Source organism: Equus przewalskii, chromosome 8, assembly GCF_037783145.1.
Source record: "Equus przewalskii isolate Varuska chromosome 8, EquPr2, whole genome shotgun sequence".
Taxonomy (NCBI): domain Eukaryota; kingdom Metazoa; phylum Chordata; class Mammalia; order Perissodactyla; family Equidae; genus Equus; species Equus przewalskii.
In genome coordinates this window covers 82005930-82023110 of record NC_091838.1, presented here as the reverse complement: position 1 = coordinate 82023110, position 17181 = coordinate 82005930, and the positions used below count along the sequence as shown (strand labels likewise).

General features: G+C 49.4%; 1 protein-coding gene and 1 non-coding gene across 8 annotated transcripts in view; both read left to right on the top strand.

The window, feature by feature from the left end:
• Positions 1 to 17181, top strand: part of LOC103542478 (maestro heat-like repeat family member 5) — a 65023-nt gene that overhangs the window by 10983 nt on the left and 36859 nt on the right. For 2 of the 7 annotated variants that reach the window (XM_070631103.1, XM_070631105.1), the window contains exons 5-12: positions 1466 to 1625; positions 1887 to 1939; positions 12195 to 12302; positions 12631 to 12747; positions 13425 to 13544; positions 14589 to 14735; positions 15401 to 15523; positions 16295 to 16374. In XM_070631103.1, coding sequence (XP_070487204.1) covers positions 1466 to 1625; positions 1887 to 1939; positions 12195 to 12302; positions 12631 to 12747; positions 13425 to 13544; positions 14589 to 14735; positions 15401 to 15523; positions 16295 to 16374 — 908 coding nt within the window. Of the gene's footprint in view, positions 1 to 1465; positions 1626 to 1883; positions 1940 to 12194; positions 12303 to 12630; positions 12748 to 13424; positions 13545 to 14588; positions 14736 to 15400; positions 15524 to 16294; positions 16375 to 17181 lie in introns of all 7 variants that reach the window. The other 5 variants (XM_070631102.1, XM_070631104.1, XM_070631106.1 and 2 more) reach the window with 3 other exon arrangements.
• TRNAA-UGC (transfer RNA alanine (anticodon UGC)) lies at positions 6957 to 7028 on the top strand. Its single transcript has one exon. It is a non-coding gene; the product is annotated as a tRNA-Ala (tRNA).

The following is a 17181-nucleotide window of genomic DNA, read 5'->3' as shown; positions in this document are numbered from 1 at the left end:
TAATGAGGTGAGCCCACTGCGCCCCTCCAGGCCCCCCGTGTCGGCACCTCTGTATCTTTCCTCCTGGGATGTCCAGAAATCCCAGAGAAGACCCCGATCCAGTGCCTGGCCTGGAGGCTGCGGCCGAAGGCAGCGCGGTGGGCAGCCCGGCCTGTGAAGGGACTCTCCCCTGTGCTTACAGGCCTGGCCTCCCAGCTCAGTGACCCCTGCTGGCTCTCTCCGGAGACCAAGCTTCCAGACTTTGCTGGACCCTCCGGGTGTGCAGAGAGGGCAGGGCATGTAGGCATCTGACCCATTCTTGAACCACTTTACCTGCATCCCCACCATGGCAATTCCAGGGTGCAGGAGACGCCGCCTCCTGGGTCTCCATCAGACAATAAGAAGATTGTCTGGCGTAGGCGAGCCTGGTTCTCAGCTTGCCCCGCTGCTGGCTTAGCACTCGGCCTGGGTACCTCTCCTCCATCTGCTTTCCAGCTTCCCGAATGTGGTTGCTGTCATCCTTTTAGAAAATCTCCTAAATGTAGTTCAGTTGAGGTCTTTTTTTGGAAGAGTAAAGTCAGATTCAATCCATCTGAACGAGAAGCCCTCGTAAATGATAAATGGCAGAATGATTTCATACGATGATTCAGACAGCATCCCAGGGCACACAGGAAGGGGCCTTTCAGATGCCACCAAATGCAGGGCCCACCCCCGGCCCCAGCCAGCGATGGTCCTGTGACACCTCCTCACTCCAGCCACCTGACGGCTCTCGCTAAGAAGCGGGGAAGAGAGAAACTCAAGATTGGAGCGAGAGCAAAGGAAACACCACACACTCGTTGAGAAAGTACCAGGCGTGGCAACACAGCGCCGGGCTCCAGGTCAGGGGCGGTCCCTTCCTTCCTGATGGCCCCTCCACCAGACTGTGGAGGCCCAGCCAGGGGACCAGCCCGCTGGGCCTCTGACCCCGGCAGCTGACACTCTGCCTCCTCAGGCCGGGGAACTCCAGACAGCAGCATAGACTCGGGTTCTGGATCCGTGGTGATGAAGAACCAAAGGATGTGGCATTGTCCTGAGCTGCCAGGAACCCGGGAACACAGGCGGCACGGACTAGAGCCTTCAGGACACAGTTCCTGAGCGTAGGCCTGGGGGCGAGCTTTAGAAATGGACTAGGGTGCGGATACACAGGGCAAGTGGGAACTGCGTTCCAGGCGGAGGGCACAGCCTGAGCAAAGGCTCCGAAGCAGGAAGAATGATGAGGGCTTTCTGGAACTGTAAGAGGACCAGGAATCTTGGGAGTCGCTCAGTCCTAAGCCCTGGGGTTAAGCCTGAGCTCCACCTGCCAGGTGTGTGTGTTGGGCCCCTGGGCCTCCATTTTCTGTCCCACAGATGGGTTGACAATGGCTGCCCTGCCCACCAGACCAGACCAGGTGTGAAAAACCACAGCTCCATCCAAGCGCCCGCTCTTGCTTCCGCTTCCCCACCCCAGGATCTGGAAGAGGTGTACCAGGATGCGGCCAGCAACGTGCTGGTGGCCATCTGTAGGCACTCATGGCTGGCGGTGGCCCAGCACCTGGAGACCGAGGTCTTGACGGGCGTCTTCCCCCACCGCAGCCTCCTCTACGTGATGGGCATCCTGACCTCTAACAGTATGTCCCACCCTTGGGGTCTAAGGGCCCCCTACTGCTGGGTGGGTGACAGGACCACAACTCCAACCCAGTTCTCTGGATCCCAAGCCTGGCTTACTGTCCTCAGAGTTCACTTCCTCCATGGAGCCAGAATGGACAGAGGCAGGACAATGTCACCCTGACTCAGTCCAGTGTCCAAGGGGTTGGGGAGATGGGGCCCAAGATCTGGCTCTGGCTGTGGACACCAGACCTGGCTTCCAGTGACCCCCCTCTCTCCAGCAGAACAGATCTTCAACAATGGAGAGAAGGCGTGCTGGGAAGAGCAGCTGGCCCAGGTAGGGAGGGAACCCAGCCACTGGGGCCTTCTGCAGGGATGATGTGGGAACAACAGGGAGCGGGAGGCAACCCAGTGTGGATGGGCACCTGCTCAGCCCTGAGAGGGGGAAGAGGGATGGGAGGGAGGGAGTACAGGGAAGGAGGGAGAAGGAGGGAGCGGAAAGGATGGAGGGGGAAGGAGGGAGGGGGAGAAGGAGGGAGAAGGGGAGAGGGGAGAGGAGAGAGGTGGAGAAGTGGGAATGAGGGGGGAGGAGGGAGGGAGAAGGGGGGAAGGAGGGAGGGGGAAGGGGAGGGGGGAGGAGTTAGAGAGGAGGAGGGAGACCCCCACTTTACAGATGAGCAAATGGGCTTGAGGAGGAAAAGGGACTTGACCTCAGTGGTGGGGCTGGTCCCTGGGGAGCTGGGACTTGAATCTTGGCCTCTAAATGCCTGACACAGAGCCAGTGTCCAACACATACAAGGGCCAGAGAGGATGCAGAGGCCAGATCTGAGAACAGGGGAGGAAGGAAGCAGGTGGGAGTGGACAGAAGCCACCACAGCCAAGGAGTGGTGTCATGCAGGTCCATCTCTGACCACACACCCAAGTGAGGGGCATGTTTGGCTGGAAGAAGGGACAAGGGACCTGGCAGAACTGGGTTAAAGTGCAGATTCAACCAATCACAGCTGTGGGGCCTGGATGACCTAGTTTCCTCTCCATATCTTAGTTTCTCATCTGTCAAATGAGGATAAAAGCACCTGGATCGTGGGGCCAGCCCCGTGGCCAAGTGATTAAGTTCAGGCACTCTGCTTCAGCAGCCCAGGGTTTCGCTGGTTCGGATCCTGGGCATGGACATGGCACCACTCATCAGGCCACGTTGAGGCAGCATCCCACATGCCACAACTAGAAGGACCCACAACTAAAATATGCATCTATGTACTGGGGGGATTTGGGAAGAAAAAGCAGGGGGGGAAAAAAGAAGATTGGCAACAGTTATTAGCTCAGGTGCCAATCTTTTTAAAAAAAAAAAAAAAAGTACCTGGATTGTATGTTTGTTGTGAAGATTATAGGAAATAATCCATATAAAGTGCCTGGCACTGTGCCTGGTACATAGGAGGCCCTCATTAAATGCTAGTTATCATGATCATGTAGTAGCAGCAACAGCAGGATAGGAGGGATTAATGGCATCTAGTAGAAATAAAACCAGCAGCAGCAACAACACAAGTAATTAATAGAAAAATGAGACAGAAAATCATTCAGGATATAGAAGACTTGAACAGCATAATTAACCAAATTGATCTAATTGACATTCCTTTCAAATGAAAATAGAACATTCACCAAGATAGATCATTTGCTGTGCCATATATCAAGTTTCAATAAATTTAAAAGGACTGAAGTCAAACAGAGTACATTCTCTGACCAGACCACAAATTAAAAGTCAATAGGAAAAAATATATCTGGACCCACTAACATCAATGGATAGATCATCCAGACAGAGAGTCAACAGGGAAAACATGGCCTTAAATGAAACACTAGACCAGATGGAATGGTTCTTTGAAAATATAAACAAAATTGACAAACCCTTAGTCAGACTCACTATGAAAAAAAGAGAGAAGACTCAAATAAGTAAAATCAGAAATAAAAGAGGAGAAATTACAACAAATACCACAAAAATACAAAGGATTATAAGTGAATACTATAAAAAGCTGTACCCCAGCACTCTGGATAACCTAGAAGAAATGGACAAATTCTTAGAATCATATAAACTCCCAAAACTGAGTCAAGAAGGAATGGAGACTCTGAATAAACTAATCACAAGAGATTAAATCAGTAACCAAAAACCTCCCCAAAACAAAAGTCCAGGGCCAGTTGGCTTCTCTAGTGAATTCTACCAAACATTCAAAGACCTAACATCTATCCTTCTCAAACTCTTCCAAAAAACTGAAGAGGATAGGAGCCTTCCTAACTCATTTTATGAGGCCAACCTTACCCTGATCCCAAAATCACACAAGGACAATGCAAAAAAAGGAAAATTACAGGCCAATATCACTGACGAACATAGATGCAAAAATCCTCAACAAAATATTAGTAAATCGAATACAACAATACATCACAAAGATCATACACCACGATCAAGTGGAATTTATTCCAGGGACACAGGGATGGTTCAACATCCACAAATCAATCAATGTGATACACCACATTAACAAATGAGGAATAAAAATCACATGATCATCTCAATAGACACAGTGAAAGCATTTGACAAGATCCAGCATCCATTTGTGATAAAAACTCTCAATAAAATGGGTAGAGAAGGACAGTGCTTCAAAATAATAAAGGCCACATATGACAAACCCACAGCCAACATCATACTCAATGGGGAAAGACTGAAAGCTATTCCTCTAAGAACAGGAACAAGACAAGGCTGCCCGCTGTCACCACTCCTACTCAACGTAGCATTGGAAGTCCTGGCCAGAGCAATTAGGCAATAAAAAGAAATAAAAATTATCCAAATTAGAAAGGAGAAGGAAAACTGTCCCTATTTGTGTGTGACATGATTCTATATAGAAAACCCTAAAGAACCCACCAAAAAGCTGTTAGAAATAATTAACAGATACAATAGTAAAGTTGAAGGGTACAAAATGAACACACAAAAATCACAGAAAGAGAAATCAAGAATACAAGCTCATTTATAGTTGCAACAAAAAGAATAAAATACCTAGGAATAAATTTAACCTTGGTGAAAGAACTGTAGACTGAAAACTATATGACATTGTTGAAAGAAATGAAAGAAGACACAAAGAAATGGAAAGAGGAGCTGGCCCCATGGCTGAATGGTGAAAGTTCCACGCATTCTGCTTCGGCAGCTCGGATTAATGGGTTTGGATCCCAGGTACAGACCTACACCACTCGTCAAGCCATGCTGTGGCAGTGATCTACATACAAAATGGAGGAAGATTGGCACAGAGGTTGGCTCAGGGCTAATCTTCCTCAAGCGAAAAAAGAGGAAGATTGGCAATGGATGTTAGTTCAGGGCAAATCTTCCTCAGCAAAAAAAAAAGAAAGAAAGAAAGAAAGAAAGAAAGAAAGAATTGGAAAGATACTCCATGCTCATGGATTGTAAGAACTGACATAGTTAAAATGTCCATATTACCTAAAGCAATCTACAGCTTCAGTGCAATCCCTATCAGAATCCCAACAACATTTTTCATGGAAATAGAACAAAGAATCCTAAAATGTATGCGGAACAACAAAAGACGTTAAATAGTCAAAGCAATCCTGAGAAAAAAGAACAAAGCTGGAGGCATCACAATCCCTGATTTCAAAATATACTACAAAGATATAGTAATCAAAACAGCATGGTACTGGCAGAGAAACAGACACACAGATTAATGGAACAGAATTGAGAGCCCAGAAATAAACCTACACATCTACAGACAGCTAATTTTTCAAAAAAGGAGGTGAGAATATAGAATGGAGGAAGGAAAGTCTCTTCAATAAACGGTGTTGGGAAAACTGGACAGCCACGTGCAAAAGAATTAAAGTAGACCAGTATCTTACACCATACACAAAAATGAACTCAAAACGGATTAAAAACTTGAATGTAAGACCTGAAACCATAAAACTCTCAGAAGAAAACATAAGCAGTAGGCTCTTTGACATCTGTCTTAGCATTATCTTTCTGAGTATCATGTATCTTCAGGCAAGGGAAACAAAAGAAAAAATAAACAACTGTGACTACAACAAACTAAAAATCTTCTGCACAGCAAAGGAAACCATCAACAAAACAAAAAGACAACCGAACAATTAGGAGAAAATATTTGCAAATCATATATCTGATAAGGGGTTAATGTCCAAAATACATAAAGAACTCACATAACACAACAACAACAAAAAAACAACCCAGTCAAAAAATAGGCAGAGGATATGAACAGACATTTTTCCAAAGAAGGTACACAGATGGCCAATAGACACATGAAAAGATGTTCAACATCACTAATCATTAGGGAAATACAAACCAAAACAATACTGAGGTATCAACTCAAGCCCATCAGAATGGCTATCATTAAAAAGACAAGAAATAACAAGTGTTGGAGAGGATGTGGAGAAAAAGGAGCCCTCGTACACTGCTAGTGGGAATGTAAATTGGTGCAGCCACTATGGAAAACAGTATGGAGATTCCTCAAATAATTAAAAATAGAACTATCATATGATCCAGCTGTTCCACTTCTGAGTATTTATGCAAAGAACACAAACACACTAATTTGGAAAGATCTGTGCAGCCCTATGTTCATTGCAGCATTAATCACAACAGCTAAGATGTGGAAACAACCCAAGTGCCCATCAATGGGTGATGAATGGATACAGAAGATGCGGTATATATATGGATACACAATGGAATACCACTTAGCCAGAAAAAAAGACGAAATCTTGCCATTTGCATCAACATGAACAGACCTTGAGGGTATTATGTAAGCAAAATAAGTCAGACAGAGAAAGACACTTACCATAAGACTTCATTCATATGTGGAAGATAAACAAACACATAGGTGCAGAGCAGATTGGTGATTATTAGAGGGTACAAGGGACATGTGTGTATGGTGACAGATGGCAACTAGACTTTTGGTGGTAAATACAATGCAACCTATACAGAAGTCAGAATATAATGATGTACACGTGAAATTTATATAATATTATAAACCAATGTGACCTCAATAAAATGTATATACGTGGAAAAATTCCAAATATTTGGAAATTACACAGCACACTTCTAAATACCCATGGGTCAAAGAAGACATCAAAAGGAGAACTAGAAAATATTTTGAACTGAATAAAAATGAAAACACAACATGAAAATTTGTGGGGTTCAATGAAAAGCAGTGCTTAGAAGGAAATTTATAATTTTTAATGCCTATATTAGAAAAGAAGAAAGATGTAAAGTCTATTTTATAAACTTCCATTTTAAGAAGTTTTCCAAAAAGAAGAGCAAATTAAACCCAAAGTAAGTAGAAGGAAGGAAATAATAAATGCTGCAGTCAGGGGATGTGGCTCAGTGGTAGAGCATACGCTTTGCATGTGTAAGGCCCTGGGTTCAATCCCCAGCATCTCCATGGGTTTTTTCCCTTTTTCTCTCTAATCACAATTACACAGTGGGAAGGCAAAGCAGCAAAAGGGTCCCAGATGCCCCTGCTTGGAATCATAAAAGGGACTGACCCAGTGGTGTAGTGGTTAAATTCGTGCGCTCCCCTTCAGCAGCCTGGGGTTCACGAGTTTGGATCCCAGGCACAGACCTAGCACCACCCATCAAGCGACACTGTGGCGGCATCCCACATACAAAGTAGAGGAAGACTGGCACAGATGTTAGCTCAGCAACAATCTTCCTCAAGCAAAAAGGGAAAGATTGGCAACAGATGTTAGCTCAGGGGCAATCTTCCTCAGAAAAAAAAAAAAACTATAGTAGAAATCAACAAAACTTTTTAAAGGAACAAACAAACAGTAAAGAGTGAATAAAACCAAAGATAAGTTATTCAAAAAGATTGATAAAATGACAAGCTTCTTGATAGACTGATCAACAAAATAAAAAGCACAAAACAGCAATATCAGAAAAGAAGAAGGAACATCACTACACATCTTTTAGGCATGAAATGGCAATAATGAAATATGATTCCAATAAATTAGGCAACTTAGGTTGAATAGACAAAGTGTCTGTAAAACGCAATTTACCAAACTGACACAAGAAGAAATGAAAAATCTGAGTAGTATCTTCTTGTATCAAAGAAATTGAAATCCTAATTGTAAACCTTCACAAAGAAAACTCCAGACTCAGATACGTGACATTAGTTGATTCTGTCACACAGGTAAGGAAAAACTAATATCAATTCTACACGAATTCTTTCAGAAAATAGAGGAAAGAACACTTCCCAAATCATTTATGAGGCCAGCACAACTCTGATAACAAAGCCAAAGATATCACAAGAAAACTGCAGACTAGTATCTTTAACAAAATATCAGCGAACTGAATCCAGCGATATATAAAAAGGATAATACGCCAGGAGCAAGGGGGTTTTATCCCAGGGACGAGAGGTCAATTCAACATATGAAAAGCAATAAATGTAACTCAACTCGTTAACAGAATGAAGTGTTAAAATTACGATCATCTCAATGAAGAAAAAGCGTTTGACAAAATGCAGCGTCTACTCATGATTCTGAGGTGTGTTTTCCAGCACCAGCCACCAGGTCTCCAGTTCTCAGCAGACACTGAGTGGACGTCCTACAGTCTAATCGTTCTGACACTGTCTCCCTGGAGAGGACATCAGACCCCACAGGGTAAGGGCGCCGTCCCGCGAGACCTCGTCCCCGATTCAGATGCCAATTGCAAGTCCAGGTTGTCCCATGTGCTTCTGACCCACCAGCCATACACGGGGAGGTTCCCACGACCCCCTCCTTGGGTTCAACTAATTTGCTACAGCTGCTCACCGAACTCAGGAAAACAGTTTACCTACTAGATTACCAGTTTATTAGAAAAGGGTGTAAGTCAGGAACAGCGTGATGGAAGACATGCCCAGGGCAAGGCGTGGGGAGGGGGCACGGGGCTGCCATGCCCTCACCAGGTGCGCCCCTCTCCCAGCACCTCCACATCATCACCACCCTGAAAGCTCTCCAAACCCCATCCTCTGGGGTTTTGGCAGAGGCTCATTACCTCGGCACGACGGATGAAATCACCGACTGTCGGTGATTCAACTCAGTTTGCAGGGAGGGGACTGACAGTTCCAACCCCGTCGTCACACAGCTGGTTCCCCGGGCACCCAGCCCCCATCCAGTTTTGGGGGGATTTCCAAAGGTCACCTCATTAGCATAAACTCAGATGTGGTTGAAAGGGACTTGTTACAAATAACAAAAGACACCTTTGTCGCTCTAATCACCTAGGAAGCTCCAAGCATTTTAGGTGCTCTGTGCCAGGAACAGGGATGAAGACCAAAGATATTTTTCTTGTTATAAATCACACATCACAGTGATAAAGGCTCTCAACAAAGTAGGAACAGCGGGAAACTGGTACCTACGAAAAATCTACAACTCACATACCTATTGACGATCAGCTGAACACTTTCCCAACGAGATCAGAAATAAGGCAGAAACATCCATTTTCTTCACATCTAGTCAACATTGCACTGAGGTCCTGACCAGTGCAATACGGTAAGAAAAAAGCGGGGGGAAGACGTCCAGATTGCAATGGAAAAAGTAAAACTGTCTTTCTCTGTGGACAACATGATTTCATTCATAGATAATCTTACAGAAGCTTTAAAAAAATACTAAAACTATTAATTACTAATAACTGACTTTAGCAAGATCTCAGGACATAAGATCAATATACAAAAGCCGATTGAATTTCTATATACCAGCAACAATTGGATGAGTTTTAACAAAAACACTGATACATCAGTATCAAAAACATAAAAGAGTCAAAGACAAATTTAGCAAAATATGTGCAAGATCTTTACAAAACATTGCAAAACAAAAATTAAAGAAAACCTAAACACATGGAGATATATGACGTTCACAGATAAGAAGAGTCAATAACGTTAAGACGCCAGTTCTCCCAAAATCAACTTATAGGTTCACACAATGACAATCAAAATCCCGGCAGACTTTATTATGGAATTGAGTGTGGTCTATAAATTAAAATTTTATATGGAAATTTCAAAGGGCCTGGAAGAGCCAAAACAGTCTTGAAAAGGAACAAAGTCACAAGGATTATGCTACCTGATTTCAAGATTTACTATACAGCTACAGTCAACAAGACAGTAAGAAATTGACACAGATTAAGCAAATAAATCAATGGGAACAGAATAAGAATCCTAAATAAAAAACCACATTTATGGGGCCAGCCCCAGGGCGGAGTGATTAAGTTCTTTCTCTCTACTTCGGCGGCCCAGGATTTCGCCGGTTTGGATCCTGGGCACAGACACAGCACCACTCGTCAAGCCATGCTGAGGCGGCGTCCCACATAGCACAACCAGAGGCACTCACAACTAGAACATACAACCATGCACTGGGGGGCTTTGGGGAGAAGGGAAAAAAAAAAGAAGATTGGCAACAGATGTTAGCTCAGGTGCTAATCTTAAAAAAAAAGAAAAAAATAGTCCTTAAAAACAAACACATTTATGTGGTCAGTTAATTTTCCTTGTTCTTTTTTTTTGCAAAAATACCAAAGCAATTCAATAGGGAAAGAAAAGTCTTTTTGAACAAATGGTTCTGGAACAATTGCATATCTATAACGAAAAAAAATGAATGTTAATGCTGTTGACGCAAATAACTGATCATCAATCTATACATCAAAAATGAGGTGAGTTTCATCAAATATGAGCCAATTCGAGGACTGGAGCCTGGGAGAGCGACCTCCACCAGGGAGGGACGCATTTGGAGAAGTGAGGTGCACGGAGTGGTTGCAGACCATTTTGGAACAAGAAACATACATCAAATATGACAGGAATACTTTTTTTCTTTTTACTGCAATCACAAGAGGTTTTGCTCCATACCGCAGGTCGCTCTGACGCTGGTTTCTGGCAAGGATGCTTGTCTTTAAACAAACGCTGATAGGGAGGGAGGCAACATCCTATCTTTAAAGGCAGCGTTCTTTGCTTTGGGACACTGTAAATGTTTAAAGCAGATGTTCAATGCATGCTTGCCAGGCCATTCTGGAAAAGCACGGTCAGGCCAAATCTGTTTTAAACCAAAACGGCTTCCTCATACACCTCAATCTATTCACTTTCCTTCTTGCTTTTCATTTATTCTATCAATGCCTGCCCCAAACCATTCACAAAAATTCATTTGAGATGGAACTAACACCTAAATGTAGAAGCTAATACTAAAAAAGCTTCTAGAAGAAAACGCAGGAGAAAATCTTGCCAACCTTGGGGCAGGTAAATATTTCTTAGGACCCAGAAAGCACTCATCACAAAAAGAAAAAAATGCACACATTGGACTTCATAAAAATCAAAACATCTGCTCATCAAACAATACCACTAGGAAAGTGAAAAGGCAAGCCACAGACGTGGAGAAAATATTCAGCAGACTTACATCTGACAAGGGATCGTATCCAGAATAATGAAGAACTCTTACAACTCAGTAAGAAGACAAGAGCTCAACCAAAAAAGTCAGCAAAGGATTTAAATACACACTTCACAAAGGAAGGCATATTGATGACCGATAAGCCAATAAAACAATTATCAACATCTTGAAACCCCAGGGAAATACCAATTTAAAAAACACAATGAGGTACCACTACCCATCCACGGAGAAAGCTCAGATGAGAAAGAGCGCCACCATCACGTCGACCAGGATGTGGAGCTACCGGACCAGCTGTGGGATGGGGAAACGGCACGCCCTCCCTGGAAAGCTGACATATTCTTATAAAGCTAAACATACGACTCGCCATTTCAAAGTGGACTTTTTGGTTTATAAAGGGCTCTTGACGCCTGGTGTTAACTGTTGGCAATAGGTCACAGCAAAGAAAAAAAAAAAGCAAAACAAAACTTTACTGCATCTTTCAACTTAGGGTGATTTTGCTGAACAAACTTTATGAAATGTTGATCTTCACATTTATCAATCTCTCTTTCTTTTAAGATTTTTGGGTTTGGGGTCATACTTGGGAGGGGTGTCTCCACCTCAAAGAATCTCGGGGTCCCAAACCCTGGAAGTGCCAAATAGTGGACTCTGGGAACCCTGGAAACAGAGAAGCTTGTGGTCGTCATCATAAAGTCATGTGACGCTCGGGCAGAACTTTTAGGACTTTATATTTCAAAGGGACATTTCACTCGTTTACTTGATGTCTCATTTATTCACTCATCCACTCAAAGAAATGTGGACGGAGCATTGGCTTCATGTGGGCACGGTTCCAGGTGCCGGGGAGACAGCCATGAGCAAATGAGACGAACCTGGCCCTCCTGGCACCCACCCCTGCTGGGGCCGCCCTCAGCTGATGCTCACTGAGCATCTGCGATGTTCGAGCCCCGCCCAGTGCTAAGGGCACGGTCAGGCTCCCGGTTTCCAGCCTCCCATGAACACGTCCAGAGAGAGAATCTGGAGGAATGAGTTCCTCACCCATGAGGGCCATGGAACAACCCAGAGAGCTCAGAAGGGGGAAGGGGGCAAGAAGAGGACAGAGTCAGGGCTCCGAAGGGGCCGGGGGTGGCTCCAGGCTGGGGGAGGCCTCAGTCCCAGCTCCCGGGGTGGAGGGAGAGACAACTCCAGCCCTGCCCACCACCATCTGCTCACAGATGGCCATCAAGTCGGTCCAGTTCTTGAACACGGACGTGTGGTCCAAGGAGCTGCTGTGGGCACTCAGCCGGCCCGACCGGACACATCAGGAGCAGCCCCCGGAGAAGGTGGGCCACTCCCCGCCTCCCCGCAAGCAGCCCCTGCTGCCCACGCGCAGGCCAGGGCTCTGACTGCAGGATGCAGACCTAAAGGAGGGCCGGGTCCTCGAAAGGAACTGGTGGGCCCGAGGGAAACACGGGGGCTCGGGCACCAGGACTCCAAGCTCCACCACCAGGCTGGGGTCACATGGTCCCAGAGCAGGCTGGTGAGGGCAGCTGCAGGGGCCCAGGGAGGCCGAGGGAGCCTGGTCAGGGGAGGAGGCAGGCCATGAGGGTACGGGGATGGACCAAGAAGGGGGTCAGGCCCAAGACAGGAAGCTGACCCCTCCCACCCCAGGCCTTCCTGTTCCTCTACTTTGGGCTGATCCTTCAAGCCGAGGAGAACAGCAACACTGTCAGGAGGCACCTGCTAGCCCTGCTGGAAACATCCCACCAGTGGCCCAAGCAGAGGGAGGTAGGACACGGCCCCAGTCCACCCACAACTGCCTGAACCTGGGCATACAACGCTGGTCAGACTGAGCCTTCCTCCTTGGAATGTCTTAACCCTGACCCTGGTGACACTCTGAGCCCTGATCCTGATAACTCTCTGAGTCCTGACCCTGCTCACACTCTGAGCCCTGACGCTCATAAAACTCTGAGCCCTGACCCTGGTCACTCTCTGAGCCCTGACCCTGGTCACACTCTGAGCCCTGATCCTGCTCACACTCTAAGCCCTGATCCTGATCACTCTCTGAGTCCTGACCCTGCTCACACTCTGAGCCCTGACCCTGGTCACACTCTGAGTCCTGACCCATCACAGACAGCCCATCACAGCTGTCCGCTTCCTTGTCACGCGTGTTTCCTGGGCGCTCACTCCCCGCTTTGGCATGGGTCTGCTCTGAGCCGGTGGGGTAACAGGCCTCTAGGGAGTCCCCCTTCTTCTTGCCTCCCCCACCCACCCACCATACCCCGTACGAGATGCTTCACGGGGCTGGGCTCAGAGTCACGTGTCCTAAAGAGTGTGGGGCTGGGAGGCCGATGCCTGTGACCTCCGACGAGCCTCCCCCTTATGGGCCTCAGTTTCCCTTCCCCCAGGCGAGGGACCAGGCCTGGTCCTGTGTCCCATGTTGGTGACTCTGCTTCCCCCGGTAGGGCATCGCTCTCGCGGTGGGGCTGGCCGCAGCCCGCCACCTGGACCAGGTCTGGGCCATCCTGGAGCAGTTTGGCCGGAGCACGCCCATCAAGTGGAGCCTCCACAGCTGCTCTCCGAAGGTGCTGGCTCAGGGGTCCTCGAGGGTCTCAGCAAGTGGCTGGGACATTGGGACCCCTACCCTCCATGAAGGTCTGAGCCTCGGGTGGGGACCTGTGGGGTGATTTAGGGGCACAGGCTTTGGTCCATGCATCCTGGCCTGTGGACCGTCTCTACGCCCACCTGCGGTGTGACGCCCTGAGCCTCAGTTTCTTCCTCTTGAATAACGATTCCTCCCTCCCTGGCTGTTGGGGTTGAAAGGAGCCATGGCTGGGAAGCGCTCGGTGACGGCTCTCACAGTAGCTGGGGTGGCCGCTGTCTGTTTATTAATGGCTCTTTGACCACGTGCTTCCTCGGAAACGCGCCAAGGGCCAAAGGTCAACCTTGTGCCCCCAGTGATGGACGGCACACCCGCCCCGCCCTCACTGAACCCCAGAGACGTCCCGTGGCAGAACCTGGGGCTGCGGGAGCTCCCTTAGGACAGATGGGGGAAGGGAGCCATCATGGTTAACCGGGGACAGCCCAGCGAGGACCGGCCACCTCAGCTGGCAGGCGGCAGAGCAGGGACTGGGACCCATGTCTCAAACTCCGAGGGGCCTTGTCACTGATGGGCGTGAGCATAATGGTGCTCTGGGGACATCCAGGGGTGTCCCAGATGACCCTCCCTCTCTGGGTCTCACCCGGAGCCAAAGCTCCAAGTGCCATCACTGCCTCTCTTGATCAAGGCACGATGACGCCAGGCCCCCGGAGCCAAGGGGAGGGAGCGGGGGATGGCCCCCTGGGGAGTGGCTACGCCAGGTGGGGAGGGTGAGGGGCTTGGACGCCAGCAGGTTGCGGCAGAGCTGAGCACCCCCGCGTCCACGCCCGGGTGACCCCCAAGGCCCGTCCCAATCCCCCAGGGAGACAATCCCACTTCCCTATTTTCCTACTGAGGTAAACTGAGGCCCCAACCTCTCAGAACACCCTGCCTCCAGTACCCCTCTAGGCCCGGGGCACCTCCTGTCACCACCCCAGCCACAGGAGGGGTCCAAGTTTCTTATCCGCCCTCCCACCCCCTCCCGTGTCAGAATTCAGAGGACTTGAGGTGGAAGTGGGCCAGCAGCACCATCCTCCTTGCTTACGGCCAGGTGGCGGTCAGGGCCAAGGCCCACATCCTGCCGTGGGTGGACAACATCTTGTCACGAATGATCTACTTCTTCCACTACAGCTCCTGGGTACGCGCGGTGCCGGGGCCGCCCCTCTGGAGCCCGGGGGCCCCGCCAGAACCTGAGTCTGAGAATGCCGGGACCTCCCAGGCCTTGGAGCCCACCTCCCCACCTTCTGCTCCACCCTGGGATCCTAAAGAGCCAGGCCTGGCCTCCTTGTTGCCCCAGCTGCTCATGCTTCCACCCCACCTGAAGCTGTGCGGGCTTTCGTGATGACCCCATCCATCCCACATTTCTCCCCTTACAGCAAACCCTGGGTTTTTGCTCCAGGTGACTCCCCATCCTGCCCTATGACAACAGTCCCCTGACTCTAGACTCTGCACCAGGACCTCCCCTCCCCCGGGCACCCATGAGGGACCAGGCAGCCGTGAGGTCACCATACTTGAGACCTTCAGGCTCAGGGCTGCCACCCGTCAAGAGAAGCTGGACTCTGGGCTTCTTACAGGCCCCCTCCTGATGTTTAAATGCTGTCAACTTGTTCACACTTTTAAACAAAACCACATGGGCTCTCCCATCAAAAAAAAGCCCCACGTGTATGTGGCCCCGGCTGGAAGTTCCCAGCAGGGGCCCCCCCGCTGCTCCATGTGACCTTGGCTCTTGCTCTCTCCTGCCCCCTCCTGTGCTCTCACGCGGGAACCTCACCCCTGTTGTTCCACGGCCTGACCCCATGCCAGGACGAGACCCTGAAGGAGAGCTTCCTCACGGCTGTCCTCATGCTGGCGCGGGCCATCAGCCGCAACGAGGGCGCCCACAGCTATGAATTCTCCCAGACCTCTGAGCTGCTCGAGAGTCTGATGGTGAGCGCCTGGTCTCGGAGCAGAGGACGAGGCTTCCTGGGGATGGAGGGGGTGCCCTCCCTGGACCAGCGGGGCTCATGAGAGGCTCCCGCTGGAAAAGGGGTGGGAAGTTGGATTTCTGAGTGTGTCCAGGCCTTTTGCACCTGGGAGCACATCTGTGTCCCCCACTTCTCTTGGTTCTTACGGTGGCCCTGAGCTGGCAGTTGTGTCCACCTCACAGCTGCTGTGGCTAAGGCCCGGAAAGGCCAGCACCATCCATTCTCTAGCTCAGAGCACTAGTTACCAGAGATGTTGGCCCCATAGAACCCCCGGGTAGTGGAGGAGATGCACAAGTGATAGACAATTATAATAGTTAGAAATAATATTAAAAATAGTCATAGTAACTGTTCCCCTTTACTGAGCTCCTGCTGTGACCCAGACGTGGTGCTTTGCACACCTTCCTTCACACTTAACACATGTGTGACAATGCCGTGTTCTTTATGAATAAACGAAGCTCGGAGCAATTTGGAGACTTGCCAAGGTCATGCCGCTGGTGTATGGTAACCAGTATTCAGACACGACCTGTCTGATCCTAAAGTCTGTGCTCCAGTTCTGCAGGTGGGGGCCGGGGCCCCGGGGGCCCGAGGCCCCCCTGGGAGGGTGAGGAGCTGCAGCACAGCCCTGGGGGTCTCGGGGTGCTGAGCACTGAGGTCCTTAGGGAGGACGCGGCTTGGTGTCAGAAGCGAGACAGGCCAGGCTTGAGCGACTCAGCCTTCACCTGGGCGTTTGCAGGTTCTGCTGGACAAGGAGCCCCCGGACTCTCTGTGCACACTGACCCGCCAGCAGACCATCCACATCATCTCCAGCATCTGGTAGGCTCCCCGGCCCTGCACAGGGCCTCCCCCTGCGTCCAATAGCTGCCTCGCAGCTCAGGCCTGGTGCCAGCAGGACAGCGAGGGGGGAGAGGTCAGAAGTCAAGGTCCCGCTGAGCAGGGCTGGGGGAGGGGCAGCTCATGGAGACCAGAGCATTGGGTTGGGGGGTCACAACCATTCCCCACAGTGAACTCACACCCCAATCAAGATCAGAGCAGCTATTCATGGCAAGACCCAGCCGTGGGCAGAATCTAGAGCAGCCTCCAGCTCTCAGGAGAGGAAGTGCAAAGGGTCGCTGAGTCCAGACCCCAACCAACATCCCAGGGGAGGAAGGGAGGCTACAGTCCAGAGGGCTCAGGGGTCTCAGGGCTGCAGGCAGCAGGTCCGGATTTAGCCGTTTCCCTTCAGGTGGGGCCAGGGGGCACCTGGCCTCCCTCCCCTGGCCAGGACAGGGTGAGGCTGATGAGGAAGTGGGGGCCCTTCCCAGCTGCCCGTTCTCAGGCTGCAGAGGCCAGGGCAGGCAGCAGGCGTGCGCCCCGCGGGCCCTGCACTGCAGTGGGCAGGTGGCAGGTGCAGGTGGGCGGGCCTTCCTGGAGCAGGCAGGCCAGGTTTAAATATCCACCTCCGGGCTCCACGCCTCGCATTCCTAACTCATCCGGCCACAGATAACCTTCAAGCACCGCGCTGTTCCAGGCATTGTTCTGGGTTCTGGGGACCCAGCTGTGAGCCAGCAGGGAATGTGCCTGCTCTCTGAGGGCTGACACCATTGGATGGGGACAGAGAGAGCAAACCACACGTATCAGGGG